This window comes from Sciurus carolinensis, chromosome 3 (assembly GCF_902686445.1).
Source record: "Sciurus carolinensis chromosome 3, mSciCar1.2, whole genome shotgun sequence".
Lineage (NCBI taxonomy): Eukaryota > Metazoa > Chordata > Mammalia > Rodentia > Sciuridae > Sciurus > Sciurus carolinensis.
Genome location: NC_062215.1, coordinates 121,192,273 through 121,219,748, shown reverse-complemented (window position 1 = coordinate 121,219,748; position 27,476 = coordinate 121,192,273). Strand labels below are relative to the sequence as shown.

At 39.6% G+C, this 27,476-nt stretch overlaps 1 protein-coding gene across 1 annotated transcript; it reads right to left on the bottom strand.

Moving 5' to 3' along the window:
- Positions 1–123: 123 nt before the first annotated feature.
- LOC124980764 (plasma membrane ascorbate-dependent reductase CYBRD1) lies at positions 124–26,725 on the bottom strand. The gene is made up of 4 exons (XM_047546651.1): positions 26,302–26,725; positions 13,806–14,014; positions 3,263–3,417; positions 124–2,736 (listed from the first exon to the last, which is right to left on the bottom strand). Exons 1-4 carry the CDS (start codon positions 26,723–26,725, stop codon positions 2,433–2,435), a joined length of 1,092 nt encoding a protein of 363 aa, XP_047402607.1. The 3' UTR covers positions 124–2,432.
- Between the last annotated feature and the right edge of the window lie 751 nt (positions 26,726–27,476).

Sequence of the window (27,476 nt, the reverse complement as noted above, 5' to 3'; positions counted from 1 at the left end):
GTGGGCTTTTTAATATGATATTTTTGGTGGAGATGCTTTAGGTAGGAAATATCAGCTTTTGAAAGATAAAGGCGCAATTATCTTTAGAATAAAAGGCCCATTAAAAGAAGACTCTCAAACAGAAAAGTTTTCTAGATATATTTTACTACATATCCTTTTCATAAAGGCTGAAAAAGAAAAGAAGTCCTTATAATATCTAAGATTAGCCTCACATTAGCCCAATTGAAAGAACATAAAAGGTTGAGATGAAGGATGCTCAAATACTTTGCAATGGAGCTATTCTAGTGCTAAATAATTAGCTGTGCACCGATCACCTCTTTCTTGGCCTATATAAAAAGAAATGGTAGCCTCATTTCTCGGGACACAGTCACCGCCCCCCCCAAATAATCCTGGAATTTTGGGTGCCTCCATGTAATAAAACATCTATTTATCGAACCGAGTGTGTGACATGCAATTACTCCTTCCACTTAGCACCCATACTGAATTTAATTGTGCTACCATGTTCCAGGCTTTGGGCTGAGCACTGGGGATCCTTCTGACACCATTAATAATTTGCGAACTAGAATTAACTGAATAATAAGAAAACAGTGTTTCAGCAAGGGAATCTTGAATGGTTATCCATGAAATTTAAAGGACATGATAAGAGTAGAACTCATATTCAGTCTTTGAAACTAATTACCAATTACCTAAAAGGAAGTGCATCGAGCACCAAAAATGTTAAATGTATTCGGTATAAACTACAAGGTTTTAATCCACATTAAAAAACATACACATATATATGTACATATATATGTGTGTGTGTGTGCATATATGTATATATATATGTATATATACACATATATATTTAAAACAATTTTTTTTCAGAGACAGGGTCTCATTCTCTTGACCTGGCTGGCCCCAAACACCTGAGCTCAAAGGATTCTCCTGCCTCAGTCTCCCAAATAGCTGGGACTAGAGGTGTATGCCACCATGCTGTATTCTAAAATGCTTCAACCAAGTCAACCAAAACCCAAAAAACATCATTTAAGCATAGGTACTACTCTAGGTTTTAAGTCAGTCTAGAGCCTAGACAGAGGCCTCCATGTATAAAAAGTTATAACCTCTAAGTCTCAATTTATTACTAAGAACCCAAAGCTCAAAATAGCCCCTAAAACTCCAGGAAAATCAGGAAGAATCTTGGCTTTTGCCCCAGCAAAGGGCAGTCCATGAGGGAGGTCTCTCAAACACAAAGTTGTTCAGCAGCTAGGATCCTGAAGAACACACATTGCAATTAATTAATCCATTTTGCAAGCTACATATGTTTTTGCTCAATTCTTTCTGTTGCCAAGAAACAATTTTAAGATTAAAAGGGCATCAAGGAGGGTTAAGGCTTGTTGGCAGCAGCAGAGGCCCCATGATCTATGTCCAGGAATGGATGGCCCCTATTCTTTGGCTATCTGAAGGATCTTTGGGAGAAAAATGTAAAGAAACACCTCTTCAGCCTCACTCCACTCCACTCCAGCAACTGAGGTTTATTCAGGGGTGGATCAAAGTGGTACAAATTAGTATGAAACAGAAAAGCAGCACAGTGACTGGGTTCACAGACCAAGGAACTGGTCTGCCAGGGTTTGAATGGCAGTTCCATTACTTATGAGCCGTATGATGTTGAGGCATGTTATTAACATCTCCAAGCTTCAGATGTCTTTCCTGTAAAATGGGGATGATAATAACCATCTCATAAGGTCTGTCTGGCAGCCGAGGCACTATTTGTCAAGTATTTAGAAGAGCATCTAATGCATAGTAAGTGCCAGGTAAGTATTTTACCAATAAAAAAACAAACTTAGGAAAAAATGCTCTTTGAGATTTGTAGAGCAGTTTATGCTACTTAAGCATTCAGGCATATTTTTATTCTAAGAGGTCTAGAATCTGGACTGTAAAGTACATCAACCCAGGGAAGTCTAGGGCTGGAGCTGAGTTGTGGAAAATCTTGCAAATCTCTTCAACTATCTATGGTCCATTGCCTGCTCCAAAATGCCCTAAAAAAACACCTGTATCCAGGGCCAATCTAAGCCCAAACTAACTGGAGAGGGAGCAGAAGGCTGCCATGGGGAGAAGGGAACTAATTATTTTCCTAGTTTTTTCTTGTACTCGTCATGATGTCTGTGCAGCATAATGGTCTAAACCCTGGATGCTGTGCCAATACTGTGGTCCTCAACAAGAAAAAGGTACAACAAATACAAATTTTATCAGCTATTATTTATACTGATCAAGTCCTTTCTAATTCAGGGTCGTTCATAGGCCTCAATCAATACGAACTTTCAAGAAGTCCTCCTCAATGGTTACAACAAATATTGACACTATGCAGCTCAATTATCTTATGGCTAAGTAGGAGAAGCTAAACTGTAGAGCTGGTTTTTAAAATGGAAGTTATATGTCTGCACCTCTATAACATTTTACATGGTGGACCTCTGGCCAGCATCATCAAGGCCCAAGTTTCTTTTCCTGGTTGCTCCTTCATTGTTTAACTCTGAATCTGATCTGTCTGTGTTACTGCCGGAGCTTATTGCTACAGCACCTTCCATTCTCTCTGTATTGCCACAATTTGACTTAGGAAGGGTAGAATCCGATTCTTTAGGACGTTTCCACTGGGGTCTTGAGACGATCCAAAAAATGAGGGCACCAAACAACAGAATCAGAAGGCCAAGAGTATTTGCGAAAACACCTTCTGGTGGGAATGAATGGTATGCAGGATCTTTCCTATGAAAAAAGAGAAAATGTGTCCAATTACAAATAGGGTTATACAGCAACATACAACATAATGTTGAATTCACCTGCTCAAAATGCACACTGGTGTGGCTTTAATGTAAATTCCCTTAAAGCTTGATATTAAGGAGAAATTTAAAATATGCTATTACTCACACAATGGAATATTATAAAAACTGTCAAAAATCCTAAGTATGAATATAGCACCTAGAATATCTGTATCACTTAAAAATTGAAAAAGATGAAATGAAAATGTGTATATACTATAATTATCATTAATATGAAAATATGCACATAAAAAAACTGAAAGGGAATCCATAACTTCACAATAGTTGTTTTGTGGGTGATCCTTCTATACTTTTAGTAATTTGTTACATGTATGATACGAATTATTTTTAACATAAACATTTTAAGCTTAAAATTTTGGTTAAAAACTGTTACATCTACATTACATTTTCCCAGTGAATGAGTATTTAACATTTTAGAGCTAAAGTATTACAATGAGGAAGACTCAACTTACAGGGCAAAAATTAGTTTCTCTGTCAGTCCCATAAGGGCTGTTGCAATTGCTGTTCCAAAGAGGAAAAGTCCAGAATAAACATGTATGGGCATGATAACTTCTCGGAGAGAAAGTGGAGCCCAAGGAAGCAGAAAGATGAAAAAACCTATGAGAAACTAAACATCAAAAAGTACAAGGTTATTGTTTAATTTCAAGTTTTAACTAATTTAAAATTATTATAAAAGCAGTTTGTAAAAAACGGAAAAAAACTTTCACATAGAACCTAGGAGCATAAAAAGTAAAACGTTTCTTTACCCCAGTTCTATTACCTGAAGGACATTTCTGTGTCCAGTTTGTTTTTAACATCTACCATGAACAAGACTACAGTGAACATTTTGATATTTTTCATCAATTTCCTGAGGTTGCCAAGAAGGAAGGGAAATAAAAAATATTTAAATCAGTACAACAAAACACATTTAGGACACATAATTCAGTCAGTTTAGCCTAAAACGCTATGTGGAAAGAAGATGATACTTTTTTTCATGAGGAAAAAAATGAATTCTGCTGGAGAGTTCTCTCCATTTCCTTGATAATTAAATCCCTAGTGGGATACTTCTTTGCAGAGAAGACAGCAAGATTCCTATATAAATAGAAGTCTGTTAGACTTCCACAGTTTTGTTTTGTTGCACCCCCTACCCTGCCCAGTAAGTATTTTCTCTTCAAGAAAATAAAGATAACTTAGAGGCTAAAGGATTACTGAGTTTAAAAGACTTTCTTTTTTTAATATGTAGTTTTTTAGTTGTTGATCAACCTTTATTTTATTCATTTATTTATATGTGATGCTGAGAATCGAACCTGAATCACACATGCTAGGCAAGCACTCTACCACAACTCCAACCCCATTTTTTTTTTTTTAACAAGTATTGAGTTAGAATCTACCAGCCTGACAAAACAACTATGAAAAAAAAGAGAATAATAGGGAGAAAATCACTAACATCATTCACTGTTACATGTTCCGAGTTAAGAGACCCAAAGACTAATGGAGGACACCAGAAGAATGGCAGAAGGACAGGTCCAAAGCCCTAGGACACTGTTAAAGTCAGCTTATGTGTAATACATACAGTCAAGGAAGGACAATAATAAAAAGGGCCTTTGAAGCTGGCGTGCATGTTTCATTTTTGACCTAACACTGCAAATGCCTGAATATATTACAGAATGGTTCAGAGGATTCCCCCTTGACAGTTCAAAAAATTCCTAATTCTTCCCAGGAGAACATCAGTGATTCTATCAATATCCAGGGACAAACTTCCTGAGGTTCACATTGTGCTTTCAATATGAAAATGTGGCCCAGGTCAATGACTGTCTGGTATTTAGCACAAATATATTTCTGTAAGGCACCATTTGCCTTTCTATGGCTTACCTATAGAAAACCATATTTCTCATATTCTTGCTCTCTTGACCATTTTTTAAGATTCGTATTGTTTTTCTCATTTCCTTCATGATTTATCATGTGTGTCTCATAATCCTGTATGGTTCAATGATTTAAGTAGATGGGAAAGTCAGAAAACTCAAGCAATTAAAATCATACTTTCACCATTTTAGAAATTCTTCAACAAAATAAAATTACTTCTAAAAGGAAAGGGAAAACCTTACAGAATGTTTGATTTTGATAAAAAGTGTTTCAAGTAGTGCAATGATGCAAACTTATAATTTGTAATAATTTATAATAATCAGGCTTTATTTCCTCTTAACTATCTTAGTCTTACCACCTTATAAGTAAAGATGGTAACTTATAACCTATTGGATTGAAAATTATAAGACCCTTTGTCCCATAGTCAGTGGTTTTTAAAAGTGTGTTTCACAGAAAACATGCATCACAAACACTTAAGGTATGCATTTAAGAAGATGCCTGAGTTACATCCAGACATGCAAGTCAGAATTTCTGGATTAGGGCCAGGAATATTCATTTTTAACAGAATGCCCAGGTATTTCTTACACATGTTGAAATCTGAAGATCACTGCTTTTGATTCACTTAAATTATTTCAGAGATATAGGTGAACTGAAAATCCCCCCAAAAGGAGGCAGTGGAATCTTATATTACCTACAGTCTAAGAAGACTTACTAAGTACCAACTATATGTAAACAACAGTGCTCCACCGTTTAGAAACTATCACTGGCAGGAACCTGTTCTTCACCATAATGAAAGTTCTTAAGAGAACTAAGGCGATATAAAAGTTCATATGAAGTTATTACTTAGATCTGAGCATGGTGGTAATCACACCTGTAATCCCAGCAACTCAGGAGTCTGAGGCAGGAGAACCAAAATTTCAATGCTAGCCAAGGCAAGTTAGTGAGACATGGTCCCAAAATAAAACACAAAAAGGTCTTAGATTCAATGCCCAGTACTGAAAAATAAAAGTTATTACTTAAAGATGAAAGTAAAAATGTTGTACAATCCTAATTATGTTTTAAAATTCAGTATCTATATCCATAGGCATAACAACGAAAAATAAACTAAAATGTAACATTATCTCTCAATGTGGTATTTAATCTGTGATCTTTTTCTTTACATTTTCCTCTATTTCATAAATTTTAAAATTAATGTGTACTACTTTTATAACCAGAATAGTAAAATTTATTTTTAAATTTTTTATCTTAAATACTTGGGCTTTCTTAGTTAATTATTACTGTCTTTACAGATCTAAATATATTTTACTATGACAGTTTTTTTACAATTATTTTTAGTTGTAGATGGACAACAATATACCTTTATTTTATTTATTTATTTTCCTGTGGTGCTGAGGATCATACCTGGTGACTCACACATGCTAGGCAAGTGTTCTACCACTGAGCTACAATCCCAGCACCTTACTATGACAGTTTTATCTCACTTTATGAAAACGGATTTTTTTTTAAGTGTGTGTAGCTGGGCATCGTAATCCCAGCTACTCAGGAGGTTCAGGGGAAAGGATAGCAAATTCATGTCAGCCTGGAAAACCTTGTCTCAAAATAAAAAATAAAAAGGGCTGCAGATGTAGCTCAGTGATAGAGCATGGCCCTGAGTTAAATGCCCATTATTATTTAAAAAAAAAAAAAAATGTGTGTGTGTACCTTGAGACATAACAAAATCTTTTATGGCAAAAGTCATTAATGAGAGCAGGAAATATCCACCTGACTAGTTTTGGGGTTTTTGTTTGTTTGTTTAAGTATGGTTTACCTTTTTTTTTAAATGGGGAGAGTAGAGGTAGATTTAAAGAACCAGGTCAATTACAGATTATATGGTTGCTCCTCCCAATTCTCCATCTTTCTGCTATGCTATATTCTGTACCATTGCTTCATTCAATATACATTTAAAAAATGTTTTTTTAGTTGTCCATGAACCTTTATTTTATTTATTTATTTATATTTGGTGCTGAGACTCACACCCAGGTTGTCACACATTCCAGGCAAGTGCTCTATCACTGAGCCATAACCCTAGCCCCTCAACATATATTTTTTAAAAATTATTTTTATGTATATTTTTAATTGTTGATGGACTTTTATTTTTATTCATATGCGGTGCTGAGAATCAAACTCAGTGCCTCATACATGCTAGGCAAGCACTCCACCACTGAGCCAAAACCCCAAACCCTCAACATACATTTTGAAATCTTTGCTGTAAACCAGAAGTGGCTGTGAGTGTTGCACATGCTATAGAAGACAGAAGAGCTCCCTGAGTTCCAGGAACTCACAGTTGTTTTCATTAGGATTACTGTACCATCCAACCTTGTGACCATTAACAGGCTTTTCTTTTAGGTCAATTGTTCTCAAACATCAGCCTGCATCTGAATCACCTGGTAGACTTGCTATATAGCACATAATTTGGGGCCTCAATCGCAGAGCTTCTGATTTAGTAGTTCTAGAGTAAAAGCTGAGAATCTATTTCTAATTTTCCTGGTGATGCTAACGCTGCTGTTCTAGGGGCTATACTTTGAAAAATTCTGTCCTAGGTCATTTCCAAGTTGTGTTCTTCATAAAGAACAAAATGGTACTTTTTTTTCAGAGATAAAAGAAAAACATCTAATGAACAGAAACTAGAATATGACCATAGGTTTTTACAAAAGGTATAACAACACTCAACCTGGTCATTAAGTCTCCTGCCCATATTCTACATCTCCCTGCTACCTCCATCAGGTAACACCTCACCCTGGCTTAGCCATCTTCACCACTCCTCCTTGCCTGTCAGGTATTACTGGAGTAAATCACAATCAGGGAGACTAGCATCTCTATAAACGCATGGTTAGGAGCCATTGGACGCTGCTCAACAAACCTTCTATTGTCTGATTTATTAGCTGGCTCTCCATTCTCCCCTATCCTCAAATTTCCAACTCTCCAGAGTACCAAGGCAGGTGATTTTTTTTTTTTTTTTTTCCAATGTGGTATAGGGAATTGAATGCAGGGGCACTCTATCACTGAATTATATCCCTAGCACTTTATATTTCTTATTTTGAGACAGGGTCTTGCTAAATTGCCCAGACTGATCTTGAACTTGTGATCCTCCTGCCTCAGCCTGTAGGTGGGGTTACAAGAGTGAGCTATTGTGTCCAGCCGTAGAAAATTTTACCACCTCCTTATTGAAAAAACAAAGGCAGCTGGCTTGGTGGCCCATGCCTGTAATCTAGGCGGCTTGGGAGGCTGAGGCAGGACAATCACGAGTTCAAAGCCAGCCTCAGCAAAAGTGAGGCACTAAGCAACTTAGTGAGACCCTGTCTCTAAATAAAAGACAAAACAGGGCTGAGGATATGGCTTAGTGGTCAAGTGTTCAATCTCTGGTACCCCCCCACCAAAAAAAGAAAAAAGAAAAAACAAAACAAAGGCAACTTGAGAGAAAAGTCTCAACATCCTGCTACCAAACCAAACCCAAAACTCATCCTAAGCTAATGATTCCTCCCTTTATTCAATTACAATGGAGTTGGAGTCAGATCTTCAATTTTCCAGCTGTTTCTGCAACCTGTTTCCTGAAGATCTATTTATAAATTATTATTATCTCTTCAGCATTCACAAATTCTCCTCCTTTACTGGTGCCATCCTGTCAGCATTTTCACATGCTCAAGCTTCTCACAGTGAAAAGCAGAAGTTTAAAAAACAAACAACAAAACAAAACCACCTAAATACCTAAACCACCCAAATACCTGTCTTAGTTCCCTTCCCATCCCACCCCCAGCTCATTCAAATCTCTTGACTGAATGGACTATTTCCTTACCTTCCATTCCTTCTTTAACCACTGCTATCTGGCTTCTGCTCTCCAAAAATCTTGGTCTTCAGGGTGGTCAGTAACTTTTTGTTGTTGTTGTTATTTTTAATTTTACATGTCAGGATAGTCAATTTTGACATATTTATACAAACGTGGAGTATATCTTATTGTAATTAGGATGCCCATCTTGTGGCTGTACATGATGTAGAGATTCACTGTGGTGTATTCATATATGTACGTAGGAAAGTCATGTCAGATTATTTCCACTGCTTTCCTATGCCTGTCCAACTTCCCTTCCCTTCATTCCCCTTTGTCTAATCCACTGAACTTCTATTCTTCACCCCAGTCCCCTTGTTGTGTGTTAGCAGCCACATATCAGAGAGAACATTCGACCTTTGGTTTGGAGGGGATTGAGTTATTTCACTTAGCATGATAAGTCTCCAGATCCATCCATTTACTGGCAAATGTCCCAAATGGGCAATTGTCAGACCCACTTTGCACTGGACACTTCTCAAGCCCTTCTATCCCCTTTTCATCCACCCATCTGCTTAAGTCTGTCAATGACTCTCATTCTTTACCTCATTTATTTTCCAAATCTACCTTCTAAATTCTACCTCCTCGATACCTTGGGAATCTATCCAATTTTCTCCCTGCCACTGCAACCCCTCTACGCCAACACCATTTCTCATCTGAACCTCTGTAAACACCTTCAAGCTAGACTCTCTGCACTGATTCCTGCCTAGACTCTTAATTCATGTTCCATACTCCACTCTGGGCAGTCCCGTGTCCTTCCTATCCCTCAAATAAAGCAGAACTTTTCCCACAAGTTACTTCATTCACCTAGGAGACTCTGCCTTTTTAATACCAGGCTACCAACTTCAGATTTTGGGAGACACTTCCTCTATCTACTTTACCATAAGAGAGTTCTTCCAGAACACTCCATACCCAGCCTATCTAGCAAATACTCATTGCCTGTCTTCCCCTGCAAGCTTTCTAAGGGCAGAGAGTCCCTGTTTGCCTTGTGGGACAACGTATCTCCCACACTTAGCAAAGTATCTGGCATGTAGCAGATATACAACTGTTGAGTAAATAAATGGATTTGAGAATAAAATTTCACTGACATAAAATACATGTTCTCAATTATGAAAGTACTTATGTCATCTTCAGGTCACAAAGGAGCCTCCCACAAGATTTACACTTCTAATGACAACAGAGCTAACTTGTATTTTTCCAGTGTGCTAAGCTCTGGGTGGAGCTTTTTCATGCATTATGTGGCTGATTCTATGATTTTGCGAAGTATAATGAACCCTTGATTTGTAGGTGAAGTTAAGTAACTTACTCAGGGTCATGAGCTATCAAATGGATGAACCATATTCAAAACTGAGGTCTCCTGATTGCAAATCCTGTGTTTATAAACATGACCTGTTCTCTGGATCTGAGCAAGGAAAAGCTAGGAGCCAGCATTCCTCCCGAGAAACAAAAGCCAAGAAGTTGTGAAACCATTTTTCTGAGAAGTCCAGTGAGCACAAAGAAAACAAGAGATAAGAATCCAGAATCAGTTAAAAAAGAGAATCTTGAGACAATTAAATATTTGTAATTTACCAAGTTTAAAATTAGAATCTATTGCTGTAATTAACTATATTAACAGATTAAAAAAGAGAAGCCACATTCATCTCAATGGACACAGAAAAAGCATTCGGTAAAACTTCACATCCATTTGTGACTTAAAAATAAAACCTTTTTATAGAAATAGGAGGCAATGTGAGGCACCTGTATTCAATAGAAAATTAGAAACATTTTCTACTTGGTGGTGCACACCTGTAATTCCAGCAGCCCAGGAGGCTGAGGCAGGAGGATCACAAGTTCAAAACCAGCCTTAGCAATGTAGTAAAGCCCTAAGAAACTTAGTGAGACCCTGTCTCAAAATAAAAAACAAAAAATGGGACAGGGATGTAGCTCAGTGGTTAAGTACCCCTAGGTTAAATCCTGGTACAAAACAAAGAAAGAGAGAGAAAGGAAGGAAGGAAGGAAGCAAGAAAACAAACCAAGGAATGGAGGGAAAACACCAGGAGTCTGATTACCCCTAGCGATTGAAGTCCACACAAGAAATGTGGGTTTGAGGTAGAGCTGGGTAGATGTGTGGGAGTTCTATGTTTTCTAAATTAGGTTAGATGTGAATCATGGAAGTTAGTTTTACTATAATGATTTATAAATTCCATATACACATAATAATTTGGTTTTATTTAATGCCCAGAGGTTAAATCTCAAGTAGAAAAGAATTCTGTGCTTGAACCAGTCTCAGTCCACTGAGGAGGGATGAAGAGCTCTGAACTGTTTGGGGTTATATTGTCTAAGTGCTTACCTACTTCCCCTTTTCTTTTTGTTGAAACAACCCTGACGCTGGCTTAATTCAGCAGGTAAATCTCGATTTTAGCCTAGTGGCCAACCAAACCCCCCACAGTGCTAAGTAAAGTTACAGGATCCAATCCTGAAAATCTTGCTTTTCATACTCGCTTTTCATACTTGAGGTGGGCTGAGGGAGTGCAAACTGACCTCACAAACTCAAGACACATGGTGGCAGGTGCAATACTTCATGACTGCAGCACCCAGCAGCGTGGCTTTGACAGCCCTAAGACCATTGGGGCTCTGAGAGTGGGGCTTCCTGTTCTCCACCCACAAGTGAAGCCCTGGGAACCACCATCTGGAGAGAATGTTTCTTCACTCAGAAAGTGAAAGTGCTTTCCTCTTTGACTTCTAATTTAAGAAGTCTGACAGAAAAACATCTCTTGTATTTTGCAGTGAACAATATGGAGGCAAGACTCTTCGCTTAGCTCCTATCAAAAATGAATAAAGCAAATTTTGAGATGATTTTTTTTTTTTTACAGGGAAAAGAAACATTCTTTCACCTCATTTCCACCTGAGCACCTGGGAGATTTGTTCTGTTGCTTCTATGGACAGATGGTGCAAACAACTTAAAACAGTTTTTATACAATAAAGGAATAAAGCTGGAGTGTAACCATCTTTCCTAGAAATGGACTATAAAGCTGTTCATCCTGTATGAACGACCAGAGGTCACCAAGCACAGGGTCCACTAAATTGCCCAGACTGGCATCAGACTTGAGATCTTCCTGCTTCAGCCTCCCTAGTAGCTGGGATTACAGGTGTACACCACTGTACCCAGCTTCCTGCTGTTTTCTTTTGTTGTCTTGAAGGAATAGTTCATGAATGTTAAATGTTTCTTTTCAAAAATAAATAAATAAATAAGTAAAAGCACTTAAGCTTATATTCTTCTGAGAGCCATTTTAGTTAAGATCCACAAATTCTGGAATAAGCATTCTCTTTTTATGTTAATTCCTAAATAGCCCTTGATTTTATATATTAAGATATAAAGTAGAGTATAATTGGTTTTAGAGAATCCGGATTAAAAGACATGCTTTGTATAGAGAAATATTATATGTCTATTTACTTTATTATTTACTTATTAATTTATAATTATTATGCAAGAAATAGCTGTGCTAGAGAAATATTAAAAGATACAGAAAGTAAAAAGAAAAAGAATCACTGGAATGCAGCCACCTATGATAATCACGTTTCCCACTTCTGACACATACCTTTTCAGATATTCTGAGTTGCCTGGGTATAGAACTAACTGAGTAAAGGCAGTGTATTAGTCCATTGTAACTACTGCACTTGGAAGCACAGAGCCAGTGTACTTTTATGTACAAAGGAAAGTCATTTACGATTTGTGTGGTCAGGAAAATAGTAAACTAAAAATCTGTAGTATATGAAGACCTTCACAGGAAGCCAAATTTGGGTGGTTTCTATTCTGACCCTCAGAAATGTGGCCCTTCACTGAGAATGCTGAAACACAGGCTGGGTGATTGTGGGGAAATCATGGAAACGGTAGAGCCAGCTGCTGATAGGAAGGGCTGGGACCAGGACAGACCTGGGCCTGGGTCCTGGCTCTGCCACTGCCCATGTACTTCTGGATAGGTTATTTCCCCTGCATCCTTGGCATCTGTACCAGATATCTGACCTAAAGGAACAAGCAACACATGTAGAATGCTTTGCAGCACATGGGCTCTGGTAGCATTCTGCAGTTTGATATGGTGCTGGGGAGCTGAGACAAAGGCAGAGGAAAATAGAGAACTGAGAGAAGTCCTACGGAGATGTCAGCCAGTAAGCCACAAAGGTCCAAAGCAACTGGCAGGTCTCAGTGGGCCCTGCCCTTGCCATCCTCTTGTCTGAGGAGAGAGACCTCACCAGTTGGGAGCAATGGAGAAAGCTGCCTCCCAGATGTGAACCCATAGCTGAAAATATTGAGGGAAAATTAACTGAGAACAGGAGAGCTGAGCTGGCTCATCCATTCAATCGGAGTATTTTCCTTATTCTTTCTTGATTGGGAAGATCATGTTGATAGAGGGTCTGCTCTGTGCGCCCCTCCTTTCAGGCTCCTTTTCATTTCCAACCCCTACATCCAAGCCTGCTAAATTTAAAGAGTCAATGGTGTCCATAGAAATATCCAACTTTTATTTAATAAAAATTCAGGAAGCTTTAAGGTTTAAATATATATATATATATATATATATATGTATATATATATATATATATATAAATAAAATTAAAATGACAGGTGTCTGGTGAGAGTTCCTATTTTTTAAATGGGCCATGCAGTTTAGGATAAGCCTTGGGTTTTGTAAATCCACTCAAGTCTTATTCCTCCTATATCCCTAGGAAAGTGAAGTTCACAATGATGTCCCAATCAAGTAGTTCAATATATTCTGTGCTAATTAAGGAAGAAAACTGAACTGATACAGTTTACAAAGATTTTTTTTTCACAAAATAGTTAAGACCCAGAAGACTCACAACATTAACCAATTACCTATCACACTCTACAAAATTATGTTTAAATACAGTGCTTTCAGATTGCATGTCTTTAAAAAGTGAAGGGAAGAACATGGGGAAAATAAAACAATCAATGTGCCCTCAAAATCTAGCCATAAGTCATTAGTCTTTCCCCTCAAAAAAGTAAACTTAGAAAAGTGGAAGAAAAAGGTTATAGCTCTTGCTTATACTAGTTTATTCAGCACACAGAACTCAAAGTCTGAGCAATGTTGGTCTAGATATTAGGAGATGGTAATGTCCCTGTATACAGATATCAATATTATAAATCTCAATTCAAGTTCATAAATGTAAATTCTACAGCTCCAGTACTCACTTGGGGGAAGAGTTAGAATGGTAACAAGTGTAAAGTATTCTTAGAAAACATTTATGGTCTCTGAATAGTTTTGCTTTTTATATCTTGTTTATAAATACACTAAGACACTGACCTGTAAGACATAGAGTATGACAGCTATCAGTCCAACCCAGCTGTGAAGACTGTACATATTGGGGATACTTCCAGCATTGTGGAAATCAAAAACGGCCACCAGAGAGATAACCGCAAGAAGGGTAGCAACAGCACTTAACCCTGCATGGATGGATTTCATCAGGAACTTGCTGCATTTCCAGGTCCATGGCAGTCTGTACACGATGATGGCTGAGGAGACAGAACATGTTTTTAAAAAAATCAACATAAAATAAACAATTTGACCCAGTAGACACTTCCTGTTGTGAAACCCTTTCCGCTTGGCTTCCACTTCTCCCCACATTACTCCTGCCCCTCCGTGCCTCGTTCTTGGGCTCCTTTACTACCACTATACTCCTGAGTACATGCCCAAAAGAAATATGTACATATGTTCACTAAAAGATACTAGAATATTACTAGCAGCACCATTTATAATAGTCAAAACTCTGGAAAACTTCCCAAAAGCTCACCAATAGAATGAATAATAAATTATAATATGTTTATACTGTGGAATAACACACAGCAAATGAATGATCCATAATGAGAACTGCATCCAATGATAGGAATCAACCTACAAAGCCAATCCCAAGAAGCCAGGCATTAACAAGTATGTACTATGATTCACTTTGTACAAAGTATAAAAACAGGCAAAACTCATTTCTGCAGTTAGAGAAGTCAGTAGTGGTCCATGTGAGGAAGGGGCACGACAGGCAATGGGACACTCAGGGACTCCAAGGGTTCCTATTAATATTGTTTCTCAGTCTGGATGCTGGTGTTCACTAAGAGAAGATTCATCTACATGTTTCTGCATATAGATGAAACTTAAAAATGTTTAAAGTCTTTTTATTCAGGAGTTCTGATTTAAGCAATAGATTATATGGTCACCTTATCCAGCACGCAATTAAGTTTTGTTGTGTAGACCATATCCTGCCATTATCCACCTCTCTGGTTCATGTAAAAATAAATAAATATGTGCAAATGTGTGGCAGATTCAAAAAGTTTAAAGATACATCCTTGATACATATATTCCATGCTATCATCAATTTATCAAGTTTCTTTCTTTTTTTTAATATTTTTTAGATGTTGATGGATCTTTATTTTATTCATTTATTTGTACATGGTGTTGAGAATTGAACCCAGTGCCTCACACATGCTAGGCAAGCGCTCAACCACTGAGCCACAACCCCAGCCCTCAAGTTTATTTCTTAATTCCAGCAAATAGAAAAAGAATCCTAACTCTATCTAAGACATTTATAATTTGAATATATAAAACTTCTTAGGATCATAAAAATGTAAGGGATTACTTAGTCCCTTCTCAGGCAAAAATATGTCTAAACCTACAAAGACAGGTGCAAATTCAGCCTCTATTTAAAGTTTTCTGCACAAGAGTCACTCTTCCTAATATTTGGTCCCATTTCAACACTTGACAGCCCTCACCATCAGGACAATATTCCTTTGATTTAATCCAAACTCTGAAGGACTGCTCCTTATCAATTTTGGTGTGCATATGGGAATGTTAAAGGTGCTGATTGATTATACCTCCTTGAAGATGTGGAGACTTTTTGGATAACAAATCTTTTCAAACCAGTAATTGCAATATCTTGAAGAGTACACTTTTACAACTAGCTCATTACCCTTCTCAGACCTACTTCGTCTTCTGAGTACATTAATGCATCTCGCTATTTCTCTCTTGTATCCCCAGAGTCTGAGACAGACCCAGCTTCAAAGCATGTAACTCCATAAGTATTTTTTAAACTCTTGTTTAGAGATAACTGTAGATTCACATGCATTTGTAAGAAATAATGCAGAAAGATCTCATATGCTCTTCACCCAGTTTCCCCCTACTGTAACATCTTACATACCTTTAGTACATTATCACATTCAGATTGATATAATCCACTGACCTGATTCAGATTTCACCAGTTTTACTTATTTGTATGTGACCCATAAGATAAGCATTTTTTTTTTTAATGAATGAAAAGTACTTTCTGTACACTGGTCAAACTAGAAATCAAACTGATGTGAAGTCAAACACCAGTTTATCTCCCTCATGCTTTTTCTCCCGAGGATGGAGCAGCACACCCTATATAATTTTCTAGTTTTCAGGGACAGCAAATCCTCTTTACCTAATGACTTAGTGACCATTTATCCACAACATGGAGCTTTTTGCAATATGTGTGATTAGGCAGTAGTAAAATAAAAATATGCAATAAAATATCTAAATACATTTGTTATATATCTCCCCCCTCCTGGTTTAACCTCATTTGTGACACACACACACACACACACACACACACACACACACTTGCTAGGTTACAGACACAGTGCTAAGTGTCTATTTACATTTTAATTCTCACCTCAACTCTCTGAGAAAGGTACGATTATTAACACCATTATACAGAGGAAGAAGCTGAGACACAGAGAGGGTAAGCAGTTTGTTCAATCTCAATAAGTGCTTTAAAATATTATTACTATCAGGGCACAATGGTGTGCACCTGTAATCCTTTCTTGGGAGGCTGAGGCAGAAGACTGCAAGTTTTAAGTTGGCCTGGTCAACACTGTGAGACTCCATCTCAAAAAATTTGGATATTATAATCATCATCATATTATCAACCATGCACCTGGGGAAGGAATCTCAGGTGAGTGAACTTGAACAGCTAAATGAAGGGAAGTACTCAGGATGTGTCTGCTTGAAAAGCAAATTATAAACAGTATACCATACACAGCTTTTTCTCTCCAAGTTGGATCACATTTTATAAAAAATTCCCCAAAGCAAAACTAATTACTGCTATTAAAAGTCAAGAATAGCTTCCATGACTGAAAGGAGTTGCAAGGGTGACCACGGAATCCTAGGGTACTTGGAATGTAGTTTCTTGACCTGGGTACCCAGGTGTGTCCATGTTAGGAAAACACCTCACAAGATTTAGGCACTCTCATGCATGTTGTTCTTCAATTAAAAAGTTCAAGAAACTGTTGCCAAAAATTTCCACGATCACTGCATTCCCACTGAAGACTTAGTACTCTTCCCCACATCTGGGGCAGAGGAGTATGTCAAGTTTTTCATAACACAGAAATCTATCCCTTTTGAATGTCAAAACTTGATTTTTAAACCTTTCACCTTCACTCAAATGTGTTGGTTTGTTGTTTGTTTTTTTGAGGCAGGGTCTCCCTATGTAATCCAGGCTGGTCTCAAACTCCTGGGTTAAAGAAATCCTCCCACCTCAGCTTCTTTTTCAAATTGGTTGCACTAGCTTTCCTTCTCCAGAAGTAGCATGCATGGAACTTATTTAATCGCTCACTGATAATGAGAGGTCATTGACAAAACACCAACCATTGTCCTATTACTTTAAGAGGAAGTTCTCATTTGCTTCTGATCCAAAAGGCGGACCCAGACCATTGTGGTTTTAGAGGCCCCGGGTCTACCTGGAGTTTTCCTACCTCTTCAGGTTAGGGTGCTTCTCCCTTCCATCACCCAGCTTTATGCTTCATTCTCACCAGCTCTGAGTATGAGCTTATCAATTTTTATGGTATCCCAAATCTTAACATCTATTAAATCTGGGTGGCGATTACGTGGGGAGCTATTATATTATTTTCAGTGTGGTTGGAAGATTTCTTTATAGTTTTAAAGTTAAAACAATATATTTGTAAGCTGGCAAACCCAGTGGCCAATTAGCCTCAACTGCTCAACAGGCAGCTGGTGGAGATTTATGGATTCTCCCAAGTGAGGCACACGGAGTTTTCTGCCCTGGCTACAAGGGACTTGGCTGCACGGATGAATGTGCTTCAAAATGCTCTCTGGATATGCAGAGGTTCAATGCAAAATGCTGCATTTCCATCAGCTGTTTACACGCTTTAAAAAACATATAAATAGCTGAAATAGGGTAGACGTTAGGAGAAAAGGGCAAGTTTAACAAATCAGACCACATTTCTTAAGTAAGAAGCTATTCTCAACAATTAAAAGAACTGCCTGGAGAGTGGAATTTCTTGCTTCTTTGGCTTGGCACTTGTCTAGACACCATTCCTGAGGTTCAATGAGAAGGAAGAAGAAGGTCTCCTAAACCCACAAGAAGGAGAAATGATATAAAACAGCTACTTGTGACTGGAACAAGGGTTTTCTGTTGGAGGCTCTAATTACCAAGACCATTTTTCCCCCCAAAATGAGGGGAAGCATGACTGCATATATGTGATAAATACATTTTAAATCTTTTCAAAGAAAAGCTATTGGTGGTAGAACATGCTAGTGTTTTAAACTTAGAAATACAAGGACAGAAGGGAGAAAGAAGTTACTGACTGTGTGTAACTATTCTCTAGACAATGAAGAAGAAAACACGGTAACTAGAATTTGAATTTAATTATTAGAATATTTCTCAGCTCCTGTTTGAAATATAAGAAAAAATATATTCTTTAAGATGTAATCTCTGGCTAGGCACAGTAGCACACGCCTGTAATCCCAGCAGCTCAGGAGGCTGAGGCAGGAGGATTGTGAGTTCAAGGCCAGCCTGAGCAATTTAGTAAGGCCCTAAGCAACTTAGCAAGATCCTGTCTCTAAATAAAATATAAAAAGGGCTGGGAATGTGGCTCAGTGGTTAAACACCCTTGGGTCTAATCCCCAGTACCAAGAAAAAAGACATGATCTCTGGTTTGGCATCACTTTCTATCCATACAACTATATATACAAGTTGGTCTTAAGGGCAGGTAGTGAAAATCTATCAAAGTGGGAGCAGATGAGGAAGGAGTGCTTGGAGGGAGAGGAATGTCCCTAGACAGGGAAAGCACTGTGACTCTAGTTCCTCTAAGTTTCCATCTTGTGATTCATGAGGTAGAAGTTGGCATGGAGCTTGACACACAGTGGGAATTCAGTAAGAATACATGAAAAAGTAAATCTTAATAAAGTACAATGATTCATTCATTCAGTATTCCCAGCAAAAGAGCAGATCCTCTTTTAATTTTTTTCAAATTTATTTTTAAGAAGATATAGTAGAAAAATTATTTATTTGTGATATACAACATGATGTTTTCATATATGTGTACATTATGAAATGGCTATATCAATCTATTTAACATATCCATCATCTCACATACTTACCAATTTTTGTTATGACAGAGCCTCTTTTTAAATGTACAATTCAAAAACTCAAGACAAATTGTTCTGCTGACCCAAGTACTAGCTAATATGAGACCAAGGACTTCTTTCAAGTAAGTAAAAAATATTCATTTAGGCCTACTTAACAGCTCTAAGTTAATTTAAAAATAAAATAAGAATAAATTATCAAGTTCAAACTACACTGGGATTTTTAAAACATAAATTCTACTTAAATATGCTGTCATTACAATTTCCTTCCCTCTCTGAATGAAGTATTATTTTTTGCTCCTTGATAGAATGCTCAGATCAGAATTATCTATCTTTATAACTCATTTCCCTGTCTACCCCTGATTTTACCAGATTCTATTCAAAGGACCTCAAGTTTAAATGGAAAGAAAAAAAAAATCCTCTTTAAATTCCTGCAGGAGCTGTCAGAGAATCGCACCTCTGAAATGGGACTGGGCCTATGCGTCTGCACTGTCTCACGACATGAATATCATGAGAAGGGACACCTTTGCAAAGCTGAAATGAAGGAAGCAATCTGGATGGTAGGGATGATTTGTTTTAGTCCACTGGCACTAGAAGCATCTCTCTAAAGTGACTGAAATCTTCCCAAAGGCAGTTACTTGCGATCAAATATGCGTATGAAAAGAGAAAAAAATCAATTTCTTGTCTAGATATTTACAAATAGCCAGAAATTTTATGTTGCTAGAAAGACCAGCTAGCCGGGAATGGTGGTACATGCCTGTAATCCCAGTGACTGAGGAGACAGAGCCAAGAGAAACACAAATTCGAGACCATGCTGGGCAACTTAGCAAGACCCTGCCTAAAAATAGAAAATTAAAAGGTTTGAAGATGTAGCTCAGTTAGTAAAACACCCCTGGGTTCAATCCCTAGTTCCACAAAATGAAGGAAAGGAGGGAATGAGGGAGGGAGAGAGGGGGAATGAAAAGAAGAAATATCAGCTATATCCAGCTGTAGTTTATTATGACAGATTAGAAACAGCACTGGTTCACTATCACCTAGTTGTCTGATGTGGGCCTTAGGCATTTGATCTCTCAAACGTGGATTTGAATTTAAGGTCCCAGTCAGTTCTAAGTATTTAAGGATCAGTATAAGTTACATTCTTAGAAATAAAAAATCAATACTTCTCTCAAACCAATTCAAATGTGAACAGCTTATAGACACGGCTACTTTTTTTTTTTTTTTTTTTTTTTTTGGTGGTGGTGCTGGGGATGGAACCCCTGGCTACAGACACAGTAGGCAATCATTCTGCCACTGAGCTATAACACCCATTGAGCAGTGCTCTCTCTGCTTCCTGGCTGCCATGTCCTGAGCTGCTTTCTTCCATCACACCTTTCTGCCATGATGCCCTTCCTCACCTCAGGCCCAGAGTTATGGAGTCAGCTGACCACAGACTGAACCTCTGCAACTGTGAGCCAAAATAAAATTTTCCTTCTCTAAATTGTTCTCGTCATGGAGATAGAAAAGCTGACCAAAATATGAGGTACCTGGGATTAGAGTTGGATCTATCTTTGTGGAGGCCACTATTTAATCCACTGCATATCCCTTGCAGGGATCCTGGACAAGGTCTAGAGTATTATAAGAGAAAAAGGTTCCTGCAGGGTGTGATCCACCAGTGTGGATCTCATCTCCTGGTATCTGAGCCCAAACCTGGAAAGAAGACAGTTTAAGGAGGGCTATGTGTATGGTTAAATAGACGACTGAGGCCAGGGTGCGACCAAAGAGGAGTACCTGATGCTGCCCTACCAGCAAGCTCAAGTTCCTGTCCTACGTCTGCTGAATTGACTGGTTCTCACTGTGGTCCTGGTGGTTTCTCATGTCTAAAACTCGTGCTGAACCCAGGGAAGACACCCAGTGACACTCCACTCTAAATCCCCTTCACTTAATTACTTCATACACTCAATCCTCATAGGTGTGACCCCTGGTTTAAAGGATTGGTCAAGCGTTCATTAATTCAATGACTATTCACTGAATGCCTCCTCCATGTTAGGTAACGCTGTGGATACATTAGTGAAGAAAACAGACAAATCCCTCCCCTTGAGGAGCTTGCATTCTAGTGGAAAAAGAGAAATAATAAATTAGTAATTTAAATAACCAATGGTCGGAATTTGGATAATATTGTATTTAAAATTTGAAGTCTATAAGACTTTCTGATGAATTGGATGAGAAGTATGGAATAGAGGAATGAAGGATGATTGTATAGTTGTGAACATCCAGAAAGAGGTTGCCATTTACTGAAATGGTGGAACCTATAAGAGAAGTGTTTTTGGATTTGTGAGGAATATCAAGAGCTGAGATTTGGGCCTGTCTATTAGACATCCAAACAGAAAGTTTGCAGGCAGATGAATATCTGGTTCTAGAGTTCAGGGGAGAGTATGGGATGAGTATATAAAGATGGGAGGGCTCAGTGCATAGATGGTACATAAAGGCTGGAAGACAGTGAGACAACCATGGAAATACATGCAGGAAGACTCAAGCACTTATAAGACTGAGCCCCGAGAGCTCTAACCTGAAACAGTCAGGGAGATGAGGAGGAACCTGCAAAGGAGATAGAGGAGGGATGGCCAAGGAAGAGAGAAGAGCCAGAGGGGTATCCTAGAAGCTGCTCAATCCACCAAGTGAAGGAAGAGAGGAATGAGGGATTGGTTAAGTTAAATGGCTTCCAGTCAGGCAAGATGAGGACTGAGAATTGACCACTGGGTATTAGCAATACAGAAGCCACCGATTATTATTACCTCAAGAACAATTTTGTGGAGAAGAACAGGACAACCTGATTGGAGAAGGTTCAAGAGAGGACAGAGGAAAAGAATTATAGACTATGGAAACTAACTCATATTTCAAAATATTCTACACTAAGTCCAGAGGAAAACTGAGCCAGTAGCTTGAAGAGGGATACAGGGGTGGGAGGGGAGAGAGAGGGAGAGGAGGAGGGAGGTAGGAGGGGGGGGGGAGAGAGAGAGAGAGAGAGAGAGAGAGAGAGATATTAAGATGATAGAAACTATAATATATTGGAAATAATCCAAGGGAGGCGGGGAAAAACTTAATGATGCAGAAGAAGGGAGGGAGAATTAAGTGCTGTCCTTAGGTAGGCAAGAGGAGTCACAGAGGGTACTTAGGCAGTAATGTGCTAATGAGCTCTGTAGTTTAGAATAAAGATGCGTTTCCAGTACAACAGGATGTCCTTTCTTCCCTGTGGTTGACTAAGCAGTGTTTCTAAATTGCCGAACAGGATAACCACTAGGGGACAGGAAAGGCACTTTTAGTTTAGATGTTGTTATTATCGTTACAATTCAGTGGCTGCAATATTGGATTTTGTTACTGGCAATTTAATTATGGTACAGAAATAATCACTTATTCATTCAACAACTATTTATTGGCCTATCATCTGCCAGTTCTAGGTGCTGGAGATAGAGCAGTGAACAAAAGCAGCATATTAAAAAAAGTTTATACTAGTTACATTAAGGGATGTAATTTATTTATAACAAAAATTTGTTCTGAGTTGCTTCAAATTATGACTTTATAAATTATGACTTTATAAAAACCCTCCCTTCCCTAAGATTGATAGGTTTTGTTATGGAAGCTTGTTTTTACCCCCACTGCTAGTTTTGGAATAGGTGTTTGGGGCACTCTCTCAAATGTTTTCTTTGCAAGAGGCTTTTCAAATATATTTAATTGATCTTGGAATTTAGTCATTTTTACAAAGATTAATAGGATATCTCAATTGCCTTTTAAGAACTGCTCTTAATTTCTTTTAGTCTTTTAAATGTTACTTAAATGTAGTTATATTTCACAAAACAAACTTGAGATCATTAAACTATTTAATTTCCCTTCCTTTAGTTTACTCCACAAAAGGAGTTCTGCACGTGGGAAAATACACAAGTATACAATTGCCAAGACTTCTTTCCAGTTAAGGTAGACCCCTGAATTTTCTACCTTTTACTAAAGAACACATTCCACCTTGTTGAACCTTTGAAAGACCAAATGCTACTTTGAGAGCATTTTTTGTTGTTGTTGCAGTCTTTTCTTCTTTACAAGGGTTGTTTATCTGATTTCCTGCCAATAAACTTATTTCATGGGAATCATTCCTTTTAGAGAAGCACAAAGCCTCTTCTAAATTCTTCCTCATTCATGTCAGAGATTGTTAAGTAGATTTCTCATTTATTTAAGATTTTATTTAGCAAGGCACAGTGTGAGCCTATAGTACTAGCTCTGTAGGAGGCTGAGGCAGGAGGATTACTTGAGCCCAGAAATTAAAAGCCAGCCTGGGCAACACAGTAAGACACCATTAAAAAAAAAAAAAAAAAAAAAAAAAAAATTTATTTTACATTTCTCATAGTCATTATACTTTAATTTAGAATACATACGTTTTTCCAAAATATACTTGGAATATACTTGATGTGTGTGTATGTGGGTGGGGAAGATATTTATTTTTTATTTTCTACATTAGCCTTGCTTTCTTCAAGGCTATTTCAGACTCATATTTGTTCTTAACATAGTTTCAAATATTGTTTACTGTTTGTATACTGTATCTCTATGCTTAGAGTAATAATTATCTGTTAGCCTTCCCATCCTCAACTCCAAATATTTGTGTATTACAGAAGTGTTCTATTATATCATGTTCATTATTAGCAATCTAAAATCTCATAGCCTTAAAGTTTCCTCCCTGAAGCGATAACATACAGTGAAGAAGCCCAATACAACATGGATAGTCTGTAAGGGTGTTTCCCTCATAGCCAATAAAGTCAATTACAGACTGTCTGACTTAGGATGATCTGACTTAACAATTGTTTGACTTTACAATGGTACCAAAGCCCGTTCATTCAGTAGAAACTGTGCTCCAAATTTTGAATTCTGATCTTTGCCCAGGCTAGCCATATGTGGTATGATACACTCTTGAGATGGTGCGGCAATGAGCCGCAGCTCCCACCTAGATAGCCACACCATCACAACATCCAGTGCTCTATAGTACAGTGTTGCTAACCCAGAGTGTGCAGTAGATTAGGAATATGTGATGCATTTTCAAATTATAATATTTGCAACATGATGGATTTATTGGGGATGTAACCCCATCATAAACCAGGTAGCTTCTGTATTTGCTTCTCGTTCCCCTGGAGGCTTCCTACTGCTTGGCTGAGTATGTGTGAGCCAAGATACGGGAGAACGGGGGAGAACCGTGCATGTGTCTACATGCATGAAAAAGTTTATGTTCATGTCAGTTAAATGTACTACATGATTAAAATGCTTTGCAAATTCAGGATCCAAACAATAAACAGGATGGGTAATGTTGACAGGACAAACACTAAAATATTAACACAAAAGCGAGTGACTAAGCCTAAACAAAACATGATTTGCATAAGAGCAGGAGATGAAAAATCCTCAATTATCCATTTACACATTTTTTTCTCCAAAGTAAGTATAAACAGATTAAGAGAAATCCAAAGTTTAGAGAAATCAGAAAATCTTTTTCACAGATTATAACACAAAGAGTTTCAAAGTGTATTTTAAGTAAAGCTTTTGACTTCTCTGAAGAGAAGCCTGCAAAAAATAAATTTATTGCCCTAAAAGCAGAGGAATACTCCTTGAAAATTAGGCCACTGAAAGAACTTAGGCTATTTCCATGGTATTTTACTTAACTTCTTTGTGCCTCAGTTTACTCATATAATGCATTTAGAGGAGACACAGAACTCAATAAACGTTTTGTGACTGTCTCCTCTGCAGGAAGTCAGGCAACAAGCACTATCATTTGTGTTTGCCTTACCTCAATTAGAACACAGTTCAAACCTCTGAAGAGCTACTTGGTATTAGGAGCTGCTTTCAGAGGTGAATGGAAGAGATGAAAAGACCGTTCTATCACTTTTGAGTAAACAGAATGTTGACAGCTCTGGTCAAACTAAAGGGCTCCACTGTGAAGGACAGTGTACTTCAAGTGACAGCAGCTTTGGAATTTGAGTATTTTTTTTTTCTCATTTGAGTGCAGTAGCAAAACATTTGGGAATTATGCAATGAAATAACTTGGATGGCCAGTGACTCACACCCTGATGCGCATACCAGGGAAGCTTCCAAAAGCTGAATGAGCATTAGTAACACCATCCACTACACCCCAGAGTGGGAAAATGCGGGCCACACTTGCTCAAGGTTGTAGCACAAGTTTTAAAAGGAAAAACAAAACAAAAAGTTCTCTTTAGAAATGAAGCCAGAGCTTTTTTCTTCACTTGTTTGTGGCTCCCCACAAATATTGGTGAAGAAAAGGCAGCCTGCTCAGGGGTCAGGTAGACGGTTCCAGTCGGTGGGCATCTGTTTCCCAACTTGGTCCATTCCTCTCTATTATTTTCTGCAACGTAACTCCAACCCACCAAATTCTACCATTTGCTAAATGCAGTCTCAAGGCCACCTCCTTGACTTCGCTTTTGAGAAAGTGGTTACAAATAAAGGGTGTTTGCGCCACCAACGAGAGGTTCCTCCAGCCAAACAGCTGAAGAAAACCGTCGTGAGAGACATAGCTAACGACAATCAACGCAGCCATAGACTGAGCCTCCCCCTGAACCCCTCTCCAATCCAGCCTCATCCCGGAAGAAGTAGGCCGGGAGCTGGCACATCGCGGGCAAGCAGCGACGCGGCCAACCCGGGGCCGGCGCGCGCGGGAGCATCTCGGAGCCACGCAGCCGCAGGCTCTCTGGACTTCTCCTACCCTAGTTTGGGGCCGCCGCCCAGCAGGAAGCCCCGAAGGGGAACTTTCGCCAGTGAGTCGCCACATAAACAAATTGGGTTCCAGAGCGTCCAATGACTGGGCAGGGCGGCGAAACACCCCTGTGAGTGCTGGCAAAGGTGTGTTTCGACTGAGCGAAGGCTCGGCTGAGTTTAAAGGAGTGAAACCCCGAGGGGATGCTCCGCCACTCGCCGCGCTACAGGCTGCCCCGTCCCTTCATCCCGAGCTAAGGATGGTCTGGGAGAGGCAAGTTCTCGGCCCTTCCTTTCTGCCCCGCAGCCTTCCCCTTCTGCAGCCTTGTATCAAGTTCAGCGAAAGGCCTCGGCAGGAGGATTTCTGCGTCCCTAACTGCGCAGGCTCCGTCCATAGGGGCGACTTTCAGGGGCAAGTGGCCGGAGGCGCGGTGCTCGGGCATCTCTCCACTCATGCTCCTGCAGACGCGGGGACGCCTAGGTGCGACCCAGACCCACTGCAAGAGTTGGCCGACGGGGACCAGCATCGCCGCCGCCGCCCCCGTCAACGCGTCCACACCGCGCGTTCCCGCCCTGGCACCGCCGCTGCAGCGCCGCAATCGCTGCTTTGCCCGGCCCGGCCCGCGGCCCGCCGGAGTCCGCCCTCCTCCCTCCCGCCGCCACGCTCCGCCGCCCCCGGGGAGGTGCCCAGTACCGATGCCCTGGATGAAGATCAAGCCAGTCACCGCGAGCACCGGGTGCCAGTTGAACTCGAGCGCGGTCCCGTCCCAGCCGAGCCCCTCCCGGTAGTGGAGGACCCAGATAAGGGTGAAAAGCACCGCCAGGAAGCCGACCGGTAGCGCCGACACCAACAGCGCCAGGAAGCCCCTGTAGCTCTCCATGGCTACCAGGACTTCCCCGTCCGCGCCGGGCAGCCTCTGGGCACTAGCTCCACCGCAGGCCCCGGGCCGGGATTTCTTGGCGTTGTCCCCGCCCTCGGGGAGGGGCTTTCTCGGAGGCCGGCGGGGCTGTGGGGCCTCCTGGGGGTGGGCAGCTGGCACTGGACCAGAAACCGGCCCCACCCCCGGAATCACGCGGCCCTGGAGAACTCTCCCTGCTCCGTGGTGGCCAGCCAGCATCGGAGTTCGCAGAGGGCTGGAGCAACAGGATCTAGTTACTTGCTAGAGAGCGCGCTCAGAGGAATTCATGCTCACCAAATTTCTTTTTAACTCTTCCCACGCCTCTTCTTTATTTGTTGGAGGGCGGTGGCGCTCGTTTTGGGTTATCAGAAGAAAGGGATCCGTTCGATGCGGTTATGCATGTGCTTTTAATTAATGAAGCCTCTTGAACCCCAATTCTGGTGACAAGGAAGGGTTCTGATGCCAAGGAATGGTCAAGAAGGAATCTTGGATGGTATGGGCGTCAGTCGACTAGTAACAAAATCGCTTGCAGTCGGGTGTGGTAGTGCACGCCTGTCATCCCAGCGGGGGTACGCAAGTTCGAAGTCAGCCTCAGCAGTTTAGCGCGGCCCTGAGCAATTTAACGAGACCCTGTCTCAAAATTTTAAAAAAACATAAATAAAAAGGGCTGGGGATGTGGCTTAATGGCTAAGTGCCCCTGGGTTCAATCCTTGGTACCAAAAATAAACAAAACAACAAGAACAAAATACCAACCAAAAAATACCGCTTGCTGTTTATTTTTGAGAGAGGAAAACAGACACCTCCTGGATCCTGGACTTGGCTGTAGTGTGTGATAAAGTGGATTTTAAAAGTCCCCACCTATGTTAGAGCACTTGCTTAGCATGCACAAGGTCCTGGGTTCTATTTCCTGAACCAGGGATGGGGGACCTGCAAAACCAATATGAACCAAAAACCCCTTAGTGAATCATCT

Coding starts and splice junctions, on each gene's coding strand:
- LOC124980764 (XM_047546651.1), bottom strand. CDS start 26,725: ATGCTGGCTGGCCACCACGGAGCAGGGAGAGTTCTCCAGGGCCGCGTG. Junction 14,015..26,301: donor GATCTTCATCCAGGGCATCG/GTACTGGGCACC, acceptor CTGTCTCCTCAG/CCATCATCGTGTACAGACTG. Junction 3,418..13,805: donor TCATACTCTATGTCTTACAG/GTCAGTGTCTTA, acceptor TTTGATGTTTAG/TTTCTCATAGGTTTTTTCAT.